We start from the raw sequence: 14,978 nt of genomic DNA, 5'->3' as shown, positions 1-14,978 counted from the left end.
TGGCTTCCACAGGTACCAGGCATACAAATGGTTCACAGAAATACATGCAGGCAGAATACACATAAAATAAAAATAAAATTTAATAAAAAGTTTTTTAAATCTCATTTAAACACACATATACACACATACAAGACTAAGTACTCTTTCATTTAAATTGTATTTTTTATTTCTCTAACTTAATAACAATCTATGACTGTTACTTCTGTACATTTTTTAATTCCTTTCAAGACTGGGTATTCCTAGTGTTTAGTAAATCTTTTTTTTTTTTTTTTTTTTTTTGATTTTTCGAGACAGGGTTTCTCTGTGTAGCTTTGTGCCTTTCCTGGAACTCACTTGGTAGCCCAGGCTGGCCTCAAACTCACAGAGATCCGCCTGGCTCTGCCTCCCGAGTGCTGGGATTAAAGGCGTGCGCCACCACTGCCCAGCTTCAGTAAATCTTAGAATTGAACAATTCATTTATTCCAAGATCTTGAGCAATTAGCAATAGTTCTTGACGTTAAAACTAGTCCTTGAGGGCAGCTGTGGTGGTGCGCACCTGTAATCCCAGCACTTGGGAGGTGAAGGTTGAAGGATCAGGAGTTCAAGGCCAGCCTCTGCTTTGTTGTGCGTTTGAGGCCAGCCTGGACTGTATGAGTCTTTGTTCATGCCTCTTAACCCCTGAAAAAATAAAAAGATATAATGCTTGGAATTGAGTTGGATTTTGTATCCTGGGTTGAGACCTACCAAATGCAAGTCAGCAGTAATTACTTGGATTTTTTTAAGATAGTAGCTACTTATAAGACAATATAGGAAGTTCAGTCAATAAATTTTCTTTGTCAAATATATAAGGAATAGCTGGCCATCCCTTTTAAAGAACTCCTAAGAACATGTACAGGATTAATAGTAATATGATAGAAATTTCTCTACTCTAACATTGATGACACATTTTATTGCTTGGAGGTTTATCCCTTGTGTTAAAAGTTAGTAAATGGTGACTGCTTCCTAGGATATCAGGAAGTAACTTAATGATTATTCCTTGTCTTGCAGTAGCACTTGTACCATGGGCTTAGTCTTGCCTCTCTGGAGTGATACCCTAATTCATTTGGATGGTGACGGGTAAGAGCTTTCTCTTTCTTCCTCCTCCCGCAGAAAGCAGAGGGGTGTGGGCTCATCTCAGTCTTAGTGGCTCATTCATTCAGCTGAATGGGAGGCTCAGTGTGCCCAACTGAACTGACATGTCGGCAGCTCAGTGAGGCCTTTTAAACTGCTGTTTTGTAAGTAGAATAAAGTACAACTTGCCAGGGTCTCTCACTTCTGTTCTTCTAAGCTGACTATGATAGGAAGCCAGACAAAGAAATAGTAGTTTGTTGGCTCACCCTTTAATGTGAACATGTGGGACTGCTCTTGCAGTGTTCTCCCAGAGGATGATGTGTTCTGTTTCAAATAACCTCTGTGGCTTCTGCCAGCTGTCAGCCTGCTGTGTAACCCCTTTCCTGAGCCAGTTCCTTCCAGTCAGCCACCCCCACCTCCTGGTGTTTTTAGAATGTGTTCCCAAGAGACCGAAATGTTTACTCCAGTTTATAAACCCAGGTCAGGTTTGCTATGAATCAAAAGACTTCCAAATAGAAATATATATCAGGACAACTTAATTTTGCCTAGTAGATAAAGTCAATTTATTGATGCTTTTCTTTATTTAAATTTATTTTTGAGAATTTGTTGTTGTTGTTGTTGTACTTTTGAGAATTGTATAATGAGTACTGTATTTATATAATTCTCACCCTCCCCCAAACTCCTCTTACGTTCCCCCACTTCCTCTCAAATTCATGACTACTTCATCTTGAATTATTGTTTCATACATATGTATATTTAACTACAGCTTGCTGAGTTCCTTTAGTATTGCTCATATATGTATGTGTTTAGATATGACCACTTGGAACTGGATTACCTAGCAGATAATCCTTGTCCCTGGAGAAGGCCGACTGTTCTTCTCTCAGCTGCCATGTTGGAACTTTCAGTCACATCCTACTTCCAGTTAACTTCCAGATGACATACTGATTATTTCTTCTATTTAATCCGTCAGCTGGTGTAGCAAACCTGAAATACCTGACCCTTATTTGTGGACTTTTGTCTGTTCTCTTTTGCTCTTAGTGGGTTCAGCGTATCAACAGATAACAGAGTTCACATATTCAAACCAGTATCTGTGCAAGCAATGTGGTAAGATGGCTTTTGATATCTCTATAAAATGGTGTTGTTTTTTTGAAGTAGTTCTACAAAAAAGTTCTTGAACATTATTAAAATAATGCTTTGTGAGAGAAGTAGAATTTGAAATGATACAATTCCCTATTTATATACATACTATATATGTAGAGGATTTGTGTATGTGTGTGTGATCTGTGTGGTAACCATAATTAAAGGTAGCCTAGAAATGCAGTTTTTACAATGTCACAGTGGAAAGCTTTGTACATTCGTGAAAAGGTGAAATTCAGAGGTAATTTGGGGCTTTAGAAGAGATGCTAATGGGGTAGAGAACCTGTTAGAACTGTGTTTCACACTGACCATGCTTAGTGTGAGAGTCAAGTCTAGACATTTTACTGCTATACACTAGCTTTTTTGATTTCCTAAGATAATCAGAGATAGCCTTGACAGAGTTACATTGTAGATAGATACATATCCTTTTAAAGTACTGACAGTTGTTTGTGTAATGCAAATAAAGCCTAAAGAAACCATTGTTAATAACCATCCATATACTGACACTTTCAAGTTATTCACTGTGTTCCGGATGCTTCACATGGCTTGTATTTAATCATTAAACTGGTGCCACACAATAGTGTTGTTAGCACCCTGTTATGGATGAAAGAACTGAGGCATTGCAAGGGTTACATGTCTGGCCTAAGAGTATCTTGTTTATTTAGATAGAATAGACTCTTGTTCACTCATCTAAAAAATGATCTAATATAACCAGGGAATAATGAGACTTTCGGCTCAGTAGTCTTTAGCTTCTGGGGACTGAAATAGTTCAATCAGTAAAGTTTCATGCAAACATAAGGATCTGAATTCAGATCCCTAATGCCCACGTAAAAAGCCAGGCACAGCAGTGCTTATCTGTACCCGTGTCACAGGGAATTGGGGAAGAAAAGGGATGGGGGACAGGCAAATCCCTGGAACTTGCTAGCCTGCCAGTCTAGCTAAGTCAGTGAGATCCAGATTCAGTGAGACCTTATCTCAAATAATTAGATGGACAGCAACTGAGGAAGACATACAACATTGACCTCTGACCTACTGGAGCACACACATACATGTGCACACACAAATCTGTTCATATGCAGTCAGACCACACACATACACACACACACACACACACACACACACACACACACACACACACACACACACACATACACACACACCACCAACAACAACAACAAATAAATAAATAATAAATAAATTTCTGCTTCTCTTCCCACTGCCTGTCCTATAGTAGAAGTCCCCCATAATGAGCAGAATGGAGATAAGGCAAACAAAAGAAGAAGCGAAATAAGTCTGGAAATAATCTAACCCTGCATAACAGAAGCGATAGGATTAGGTGTGTAGAATCCTCAGCGTCACTAAACAGTTGACTTTCTTATGCAGTAATTAAGGTGGGCAGGGTTTTAGATGAGCTTAGACCACATTTATAGATTTAGAGCATAGTTCACAGGTGAACCTTTATAGAAAATTTAATGATCTCCTTTGACTAATACTCAGTTAAAAGTAGCTAACCTGTCTATCCCATGGGTACCAGTAGGATGACAGTACTTTCAGGTATATTTTGAGGAGGCAGACAAAGCAGCCTTAATTCAAGTAATAACTCAGATCAAGAATTGATGTTTAAAGTAAACTCACTAGTCACAGTTCTTTTTTAAGAATATTGAATTGAAAGTCATAGGAAAGAAATAGTAGTGATGTGGACCCAAGCATTGTTGAGACCAGGTGTTTCCCTAACTGGACACTAGCCACCGTGGCCTCCACTCCTACAGGCAGCGTTGTATCTGAAGCAGCTAACACTGAGTGTATGTAGGGCAGTTGCAGCAGACTCTGTGAAGTATGATTATAAAGCATACATTTCCAAATGAAGAGAGCATGTGCGGAATCACTGGAATGAAACTGAAATTCTCTGAGCATTTGCCTATTTTGAGTACTAGGAAACAGTTTAGGGGACTGACAGATGGCTCAGTCAGGTAAGTGTTTGCTACACAAGCCTGGAGGCTTATTCAATCTGCAATATCTACTTTAAAAAAGAAAAGGAAAAGGAAAAAGTGCTAGAGACAGGCAAGTCTCTGAAGCTCATTATGCAAATAGCCTAGCCAAATTGATTAGCTCTAAGCTCAGTGAGGAATTCTTTCTAAAAAAAAAAAAAATGAGGCAAGGGATTGAGGAAGACACCCAACATTGACATCTGGCTTCATGCAGGAGCACACATGCACAAGTGCCCACGTAAATTCACACAAATGTGTATGCATGTATCTACCACACATACACACTCCAGAAATAAAACCTGAGATTATATTTTTAAAATACTTTTTAGAGGGTCAACAACTTCTTTGTTTTTTTAATTTATTATTTTTATGTATATGTGTATGTGTATGCCTGCATAAGTTTGCATGCACCATGTGCACCATGACCCAAGGAGGCCAGAAGGCGGTGTCGAATCCCCTGGAACTGGAGTTACTGGCCATTGTGAGCCACCTTGTAGGTGCTAGGAATCCAACCCAGGTCCTCTGCAAGAGCAGTAAACGCTCTTAACTTCTAAGCCATCTCTCCAGCCCCTACAACTTTGTTTTGTTTGTTTTAAATCTAGCCCCAGCCCCTACAACTTTGTTTTGTTTGTTTTAAATCTAGCCCAGCATGAGAACACACATCTTAATCCCAGTATCTAGAAGGCAAGAGGATCAGAGGGTCAGGAGTTCAAGGACGGCCTTGATTATATAACAAGTTCACAGCTAGTCTGGGCTACCATAAACCTTGTCTTTAAAAAAAAAATTTTTTTTTAATAATTAAAAGTAACTGGTGGGTTACCTTAACTAAACTGGTGTTAAGGGGAAAAAAATTTATGGGGCTGGAGAAATGGCTCATCCATTAAGAGCATTTGTTGCTCTTGTAGAGGACCCAGGTTCAATTCCCAGTACCCACATGGTGGTTCACAACCATCTGTAAATCCAGTTGCAGGCTATCAACTCCCTCTTCTAACCTCCATGCATACACATGGTGCACATATGTACATGCAGGCCAAACACTCAACACATAAAATAAAATGAATAAATCTAATTTTAAAAAACTGACTCAAAGCCAGGCAGTGGTGGCGCATTCCTTTAATCCCAGCACCAGAGAGGCAGAGGCTGGCAGATCTCTGAGTTCAAGGCCAGCCTAATCTACAGAGTGAGTTCCAGGACAGGCAGGACTACACTGGGAAACACTGTCACAAACAAACAAACAGACCCCCCCCCCCAAACAAGCCTAATTCAATTAGCTATTTTTCAAAAAGTTTATATGATATAAAATTGACATGGACTTAAAGAACAGATTCAGACATTGATAGAAGAATAAACTAGAGTAACCTTTTTGGAGAGTGATTTGCCAATATTCCTTATCATTTTTTATGTAGTAATTATAAAAATTTACTCTGAGATTATAAAAATGGATGTACAAAGATTTTAGCTATAAGGAATGTTTGTTGGAATTCTAGTAATAACAATAGAATTTAAATGCTTGAAAACTAGGAATCAGTTAAATTTTGGCACATGCGTGTAATTGACTATTAAATAACCATTAAATTTTAATGATTACAAAATGATCTGGTTAAAACTGAGCATTGAGACACATCCCCTGTATTCCCAGGACTCGGAGAGTGGCAGGGGTGGAGACAGTAGATGTTCTAAATTCAAAGTCCTAGTGAACTCTACAGTGAGTTCCAGGTCTACGATGCATGAGAGCCTGTCTCAAAAAAAATATAGTTGGAGAATATTGAAGTCAGATGTTGATGACAGGCTGTAAAGGAAAAGAGCAAGTGCATATGCAGAAGTGCATGATAGGGCCATACAGTTTTTATTACAGCCTGCGAGCAGACCAAGGAATTGGAAAGAGTAGCTCCAAACTTGAATAGTGATGCTAGGATTACATGATATTCCTGACATTATTTTGTTTGTTTATTTTGTGGCACTGTGAATCAAACTCGGTGCCTCCTGCACACTACACAAGCACTATAGAACTAGTTATGTTTTGGTTTTGGTTTTGGTTTTTTGAGACAGGTTCTCTCTACATAGCTCTGACTGTCATGGAACTCGCTCTGAAGACCAGGCTGGCTTCAAACTCAGAGATCTGCCAACCTTTGCCTCCTGACTGCTAGGATTAAAGGCAGATGCCACCATGTCTGGCAAACTATAGAACTTTTTCAAAATGAACATGGATCACTTTTCTTAGAGGGGAAAAATAAAAGGTATTTTTAACAAAAATATGTAAGATCACTTGAAACGGCTTAGTAGGTAAAGGCACTGGCCACCAAGACTGAGAGCCTGAGTTTGATCTCCAGGACACACCTGGTGGAAGAAAGAAGTAATGCCCCCCAAATTTACCTCTGTGCACATACAGATGCTACTGTGGCATGTGCACCCACTCACACACTTAAAAAATGATAGGTGCTAGAAAGTTGGCTCAGCAGTTAAAAATACTTAATGTGCCGGGCGGTGGTGGCGCACGCCTTTAATCCCAGCACTCGGGAGGCAGAGCCAGGCGGATCTCTGTGAGTTCGAGGCCAGCCTGGGCTTCCAAGTGAGTCCCAGGAAAGGCACAAAGCTACACAGAGAAACCCTGTCTCAAAAAACCAAAAAAAAAAAAAAAAAATACTAATGTGCTTGCAGAGGTTCCAAGTTCAATATCCAACCCTCAAATGGTGGCTCATAATCCTCTGTAACTACAGTTCCAGGGACTCCTTCATCGTCTTCTAACCTCTTGGGCACCAGGCACACATATGGTGCACAGCCATACATGCAGTCAAAACACTCATACACATAAAATAATTTTAAAAAAATAAGTGTTATAAAGAAAAGTATGTAAATGAATGGCCATGGAATTCTCTTACATTTCCTTTTCCTTCAAGAGAAAAATATTAGTTCATAGCTAATAAGTCATTTATTTGAACTCCCACTATGATCTAGGCCTTTTTAATCACTGGAGATAGACCAATAAACAAAATGTAGAATGGTCCTTGGTCTTGTGTAAGTTACTTCCTAGTATTTCTTTTGTTTGTCTTTGTTTACTTCTAGCATTTCTAGCTTTAGCTTAGGTAAATAGAAAAAACATGGTTTTTAGTTTTGTTTACCCTTCTTGGGTTTCTGAGCTCAGAGTCAGAAGGTTTAATTTAGCCTCAGGGTAGCCAGAGCTATTCTTAGAAGGGAACTCATGTGAATGAATAAATAGCTTAAAGAACTGGGAGACTAAGGTAGCAAGAATGGTAAATGCCATTAGGTCAGTACTTCCTGGACATCAAAAGACATAGCCTCATGGCTTAGGGGCATCTGCTATGTGATCTCTGTGGAGCCTGTAAGAATCTGAGAGAATAAGCTATCACATGATTCTGTGCCAAAGGGAAACAAATTTTGAATAGTTAATTGTTGAGTTTTTGTTTGCTAATGACACAGTCACAACATGAGTCATGAGGTCATAGGTTCCTAGACCTTTTTTTTCCACTGGGGAGTTAGTTGTCAGTTCTCTTCTCCTCCCCCAGCTCCTTGCCTTGAGGATGCATCAAGATCACAAAATCTTGGCTTCCAGAAAGGGAGGAAATTCTACAGAGAATAATACTCTGTAGAATTCAAAAATTAGAGGAGTTTGAGATAGACATGGGTTTTATCCTTTTGGTATGCCAAAATTCTATAGTGCTCATTTCTAGGCCTATCTTTCAGGTCTGCACTACAGAGCTTGCACAAGGCTTGTGAAGTGGCCAGAATGCATAACTACTATCCAGGCAGCCTTTTTCTCACTTGGGTGAGTTATTATGAGAGCCATATCAACTCAGATCAATCCTCAGTCAATGAATGGAATGCTATGCAGGATGTGCAGTCTCATCGGCCTGACTCTCCAGCCCTCTTCACAGACATGTAAGTTAACTTGCTGAGGCTTGTGGATGCCCTTTCTTGTATCCTAGGCAGCATATTCCTTAGGAACTAACTCTGCCCCATTGACAATAGTTATAATGTAGAGTACACTTCTGTCGTACATGAAGATCCTTCTATTTCCTGCAAAGGCCTGAGGAATTTCACTCCTGGGCACAATAGAGTGTCTGTAATCAAGAATGTAATGGTATAAAATCTAAGAGATGGCTCAGTGGTTAAGAGCATTGGCTGCTCTTCCAGGGGATCCAACACAGACATACATTCAGGCAAAACACCAGTGCACATAAAATAAAATTTAAAAAGCCAGGCAGTGATGGTGTACACCTTTAATCCCACCCAACACTTGATGCAGAGGCAGGTGGATCTCCGAGTTTAATGCCAGCCTTCTTTACAGAGAGCGTTCCAGGACAGCCAGGGCTACACAGAGAGACCCTGTATGTATGTCGGGGTGGGGGTAGGAACAGGGACAAAAACAAAACAACAAAAAGAGAAGGACCTCGTTCAAGGTCACATGAACTGTAAGTAGTAGGGCTATGACTAAACCTAGGTCTGTCTGCTCCCAACTACTCCACCTCAGGGAGTGAAGGACTCAAAGACAAACTGCTTAACTAGGAAATGAGCCCATGCATGCACACAGGTACTGAAATCTGTTTTTATCAATACACCTTTTCAATAGAAGACTGTCATTACACATTTCCTCCCACACTACTGTGTCCAGGAAAAATGAAGCCTAGATAAGAATTGCACTCCTATTCAAGACAGAAATGCCTTGGCAGAACCAAACAGGTATTAGCTGTGTTCTGCAAAGTTCATGAGAAGCTGAGTGCCTAAGCAATGTCGGGCTCCAAGTGTGTGGAGATGCAGCATACAGAAATGGAGATTACAGAGGCTATTTTTGCAGCCAGTGATAAGGCTGTAAGCAGCAGTAACAGGCAGGATGCCTGAAGGCTTAGGCCATGTCCATTTCCAAATAAGGAGATTCAGAGTAGATACCTTTCTTGAGTGGGTAGGAGCAAAGATGGGACAGAAAGTACTCAAATTCTCCATAATATGAACCATGCCACGAGAGAGAAGCATCCAGTTACACTGAACTAATGCTTTTCTTTCTTCCTCTCTTCTTCTTTTTTTGGGGGGCGAGTGGGGGAGGTTCAAGACAGGATTTCTTTGTGTAGCCTTGGCTGTCCTGAAAGTAGCTCTGCAGACCAGTCTAGCCTTGAACTCACAGAGATCCGCCTGCCTCTGCCTCCCGAGTGCTGGGATTAAAGGCGTGTGCCACTACTGCCCAGCTGAGTAAATTTGTTTTTATTTATTTATTTTGAGACAGGATTTCACTATGTAGCCCTGGCTGTCGTGGAAATCACTATGTAGACCAGGCTGGCCTCTAACTCAGTGTGTTAGGACTAAAGACGTGCCACCACACCTGGCCTTGAGTAATTTAGAGTCTGAAAACTAAAAATCAACACAATCCTGCAGATAGAGAGCTGGGCTATACTGAGTGGTCTGATTTTCCTGCTAATATGTGTGATTATCAGCATATTTTTTAACATGTTTGTCTCCTTAACTAGAGTTATTAAAAAAATTTCACAGAAGTGAGCAGGAAGAAAAGGGCAGTAATACACACCTATAGTCCCAGTACTTGGAAAGCTAAAGCAAGAAGATTGAAAAGCTAGCTAGGCTAGCCTGGACTGCATGGCAAGACCTTGTCTCAAAGAAAAAAAATTTCATGGAGCTATTCTGAGAGTTACCATGAAAAGGAAAGTGTTTCAGATGGAATTATTCCAGATAGCTGACTCTACAACCTATTCTGGAATAAAACTTGCCTTGTTGGAGGAGGTTGGATCAGTCTTACTCCTTCCTATCTTATAAGCCCACAGCAATGAACGATCAGCATAGGATGGCATTTTAGGGTCTGGTTCTACTGAGTCACACCACTATTCTACCCAGATTGGCATTCTAACTCAGTAGGTGATGATATCCAGGGGTTCTTGATAGGGACATGAGATATACTGGATATACCCAGCTTGTCTTTGATTCTTCATTGATCTATACATTCTTGGTGTATTTAAAGACTTTTAAACACATAGAACCTGTTGCAGTAATTTTCACCTGTTTATTATGTTCTATATGTTTTTTTGTTTGTTGTTTTGTTTTGTTTTTTATTTTTGGTTGGTTTAGTTTGGGAAGGTGTTCTTGTTGTTATTTTGTTTTTGTTTTTGTTTTAGACATTGTCTCATTATGTAGTACCCACATTGGCCTGAAACTCACTGTGTGGTTAGATATAGTTTTCATTTGCTATGCTATGCTTCTGCAATATAAATATGGAGTAAGAGAAGTAGTTTGGAAACATCATCAAATGGTGAATTCATTACTTTGATTAAATTCTTGTTTAAGAAAAGTCATTACTTGTCTATCCTCAGACCAACTGAACGTGAACGAACAGAAAGGCTTATTAAAACCAAATTAAGGGAGATTATGATGCAAAAGGATTTGGAAAATATCACATCCAAAGAGGTAAGCAACATTGAGTTCTCATTGTCCCAAAGCTAGAAGTGGAATAACAATAGGTATGGAACTAAAAATGGTATTGAAAACACAGAAGAACTTTACAGAGATTAACACAGTACATCCTCTCTGTTTCAGATACGTACAGAATTGGAAATGCAGATGGTGTGCAACTTGCGAGAATTCAAGGAATTCATAGATAATGAAATGATAGTGATCCTTGGTCAGATGGATAGTCCTACACAGATATTTGAGCATGTGTTCCTGGTAAGTTTTAAAGCCACTTTAAGTGGTATTTTGAAACTAGCTTCAGACTCAAGACAATTGTTGTTTTATTATATTTAAATAAAATGTAACTGGACAGAAGAGATGCCTCAGTGGTTAAGGGCACTTACTGTTCTTGCAGAGGACCTGGGTTGGATTGCCAGCACCCACATGGTGACTCAAAATCACCCACAACTAGATCCATATCTAGTTCCTGTGGATCTGAAGCCCCTTTCTGACTTCTGTAGGCACCAGGCATCCACCTGCTACACAGGCATACATGCAGACAAAATATTCATACACATAAAGTAAATAAATCTAAAAAATGGTTAATGTAACTAGATTAAAAGCATAGGCAATATGTACTCAAGCCTCATTGCTTTCTAATAATTTTGCTGTATTATTTTCCTAACACTGCTTTTTAAGGTTATTTATATGTGTTGTATGGTGGAAATAGTACATAATGGCTTGCTGCTGCTGTTCATTTCTTTCCAGTTCCTCTTTCAGTGGATTTTTATGTGGATTAAAGCTGAGTATGGTGGTAATATTTATACCAAGGAATTTATCAAATACTACAAACCAGGGCTTTCTTCCTCTAGGTTGTTAAATATTTCATCTTTTTTTTTAATACTCAGAGTCAAACATGCTAGTCTGCTGTGGTTTCATACAGTGTATCTAACTAGGATGATTTTTACACCTTCCTAGTCTACTGAATGTATATAAGACCTGATGTATTTCATCTGAGCAAATGGGACAGCTTATAACAGAAAGTCTGTTGGGATTTATTTGCTTCGGTATTTTCTTGATTCCTATGGATCAAATCCTGATCCTTGCACATGTTAAGTATATGCTCTACCATTGAACTACATCCTCAGCTCTCAACTTTTAAACATAATGAAACCATGTCGCAGCATTTTGAGTCCCCCAAATTCCTTTTCATGATTACCAAAAAGTCAATGACTAAAAATTTTTCTTCATAGTTCCCAAACATTCAGTGACCTGTAATTGCCTCAAGAAAGACACAGAGAAACTAGATAGGAAGCCTTTAAGGTTGAGGAATTCTAATTTCATGTGTACATGGTAGCAGGAACAAAGAATACTTAAAAGCAAAGAAGAATGCTAAACCATCATTTTGTTTCCACTTCCTATACAATTTGGCCAAAAATATGTTGGAAAAGCTTCTTATCCTGATCCATAGAGAGGCCAAGTACTATCTACATCCAGAAATGTAGCACCTCTCTTTTCTGATGAGTGCATATATGAACTGAACTGCTTAGAAGCTAGGATACAGATAGAAGAGGGATAAACACACAGAAACTGACTAAACTGTATGACCTCACTCTGAACATTCCAGAGTTTATTTTATCATGCAGTCAGACTTGGTACTATTGAAAGCTTGACATTTTAGAGCATATTTGTCTCTACTTTGATTCATATGGCCCATAGTTAGGAAATTGCTGTGCAGAGCTGTGGACTGACAGGGGATCTTCTCTTCTAGTACTTTTATTTGGGGGAGGGGGAGTTGGGGGTGAGACAGAGTTTCTCCTACATATCCGTAGCTATCCTGGAACTCACTATGTAAATCAGGCTGGCCTCAAACTCACAGAGATCCACCTGCCTCTGCCTCCCAAGTGCTAAGATTAAAGGTGTGTGCCACCATACCTGGCCTTTTCCCAATACTTTAACTTGGCTAATATGTGTTGCTATTTCTGGGTTGTTGTAGTTTTTTGTTGTTGTTGTTGATTAGTTGTTTTGTTTTGAGACAGGATTTCTCTGTGTAACAGGCTGTTCTGGAACTCACTTTGTAGACCAAGCTGTTCTCGAACTCACAGAGATCCACTTGCCTCTGCCTCCCCAGCACTGGGACTAAAGGCATGCGCCACCACCACCCAGCTGTGTTGCTATTTCTGGGTGTAGATTGTACTGGCCTTTCTATGGATAAAGAGCCTGAATTTGTTATCTCTAGTGTATAGTTTCATGAGGTCTCAAAAATATCCTACTCTTCCATTGTTGGAATTCTTGTGTTGTCTGTAGAAATCTTAGGAGCCACTCACTCAGATGTTCTTTGCCCAGACTCCATGAAATATGACTGAATTTTTTTTTTTTGGTTTTTCGAGACAGGGTTTCTCTGTGTAGCTTTGCGCCTTTCCTGGGACTCACTTGGTAGACCAGGCTGGCCTCAAACTCACAGAGATCCGCCTGGCTCTGCCTCCCGAGTGCTGGGATTAAAGGCGTGCGCCACCACCGCCCGGCATGACTGAATTTTTATGAAGGACAAATTGCTGGTAGCCAAAAAGAGCTGGCTGAAGGTGTAGCCCAAGTGGTCCAATGTCTTATCTGTCGTGCATATGATCCTGAGTTTGGTCCCCAACACCATGTAAGCTGGGTGTGGTGACACTCCAGTACTCAGGACAAGGTCGTCTTCGGCTGCATAGAGAATTTGAATTCAATCAGGGAGCCATGAGACCCTAGGAAGAAAGGGGTCAGGATCAAACTAGAAATCATTTTACCATCAAACATTGCTTGTTTGTTTCTTTGGTACTGGAGATCAAGTGTAGAGACTTGTGTAGACAAGGACTCTACCACTGAACCACATTCCCAGCCCTAAATGTGGATTTTAACACTTTTTTAAAAACTGTGGAACTTTTCTCTCATGTCCTGGGCCCAGAGTTTGAACGCCAGCACCATACACACAAAGGATGTGAACAAGTTGCCTAACATGATGGGGCACACCTATAATCCCAACACTCAGAAGGTAGAGGCAGATAGATCTCTGTGAGTTTGAGGCCAGCCTGGTCTACAGAGTAAGTTCTAGGTCAGCCGGAGCTATGTAGTGAGATCCTGTCTCGAATGAATGAATGAATGAATGAATGAATGAATGAATGAATGATAGATACAGACATGATAAATATCAAGTATAGCCATTTTTTGACTGGTCAACCTGTTTTGTTCCAGGCAGGCATATTTCCTATGTCTCTACCACCACTCACTTCCAACTAGAATTCAGAACTGCCTCCTCTTTACCCTTTCTTCAACTAGTATATTTTATGGTATATAGCAATTTTTAATATTACTGAAAGCAGAAATAACAGTCCAATTTCCCCCAAATTATATTTCCCTAATCACCTACAAATGTGTTTATTTCTACCAACAGATTTCTCTTAGGATTCCTTCTTGAGTTTTTTATTACAAAAATAATTTATGTTCACCAGGCATGGTAGTTCATGCCTGTAATCCCATACTGCCGAAGCTGAGGCAGGAAGATTGTTACAAATTTAAGGTCAACCCAAACTACATAGTGAATAGGTCCAAGCACCCACATGATGGTCAGAGCTATCCAGAACTCCAATTCCAGGGCATTTAAAGCCCTTTTCTGACTTCCAAGGCCACACAGGTAGAGCACATATGACCTATGGGCAAAACATTAATACACATAAAATAAAATATTGTAGAATTTTTCAATTTTTTCAATTTTAGAAGATAATAAATCACTTTTAATCATTACCCAAGAAGGTATCATTGGGCCGGGCAGTGGTGGCACACGCCTTTAATCCCAGCACTCGGGAGGCAGAGGCGGGCGGATCTCTGTGAGTTCGAGGCCAGCCTGGTCTACAAAGCGAGTTCCAGGAAAGGCGCAAAGCTACACAGAGAAACCCTGTCTCGAAAAAAACCAAAAAAATAAAAAAGAAGGTATCATTGTTATCTTTTGTTATTGCTTCCTAGTTATATATTACTACATATACACACATACATCTAGTATATGGACTCTAATTTTAGAGATGTTTTAGATTCATAGGAAAATTAAGCAGAAGATTAAAAATTTCCCGTGTACCCATGAATGTATAGCCTGCCACATAATCAGTATACCCTGTCAAGAGTGGTACATTTGGGCCGGGTGATGGTGGTGCATGCCTTTAGTCTTAGCACTTGGGAGTTAGGAGGCAGAGGCAGGTGGGTCTCTATGAGTTAAAGGCCAGTCTGGTCTGCAGAGCGAGTTCCAGGAAAGCCAAGATACACAAAAACCCTGGCTTAATAAATGAATTTGTTAGAGTTGATGAACCTGCATTGATTGGTACATCATTATCA

At 39.9% G+C, this 14,978-nt stretch overlaps 1 protein-coding gene across 3 annotated transcripts in view; it reads left to right on the top strand.

Moving 5' to 3' along the window:
- The window catches only part of Ssh2 (slingshot protein phosphatase 2), a 254,194-nt gene that overhangs the window by 208,870 nt on the left and 30,346 nt on the right, over positions 1–14,978 (top strand). For 2 of the 3 annotated variants that reach the window (XM_052755973.1, XM_052755975.1), the window contains 5 exons: positions 1,027–1,095; positions 2,128–2,193; positions 7,917–8,111; positions 10,544–10,637; positions 10,767–10,895. In XM_052755973.1, the coding sequence (XP_052611933.1) occupies positions 1,027–1,095; positions 2,128–2,193; positions 7,917–8,111; positions 10,544–10,637; positions 10,767–10,895 (553 nt within the window). The remainder of the gene's footprint in view (positions 1–1,026; positions 1,096–2,127; positions 2,194–7,916; positions 8,112–10,543; positions 10,638–10,766; positions 10,896–14,978) is intronic. The other variant, XM_052755974.1, reaches the window with a different exon arrangement.

Source organism: Peromyscus californicus, unplaced genomic scaffold, assembly GCF_007827085.1.
Source record: "Peromyscus californicus insignis strain IS unplaced genomic scaffold, ASM782708v3 Scaffold_3__1_contigs__length_106647218, whole genome shotgun sequence".
Lineage (NCBI taxonomy): Eukaryota > Metazoa > Chordata > Mammalia > Rodentia > Cricetidae > Peromyscus > Peromyscus californicus.
The sequence above is the reverse complement of the archived record's forward strand: the minus strand, read 5'-3'. Positions and strand labels throughout refer to the sequence as shown.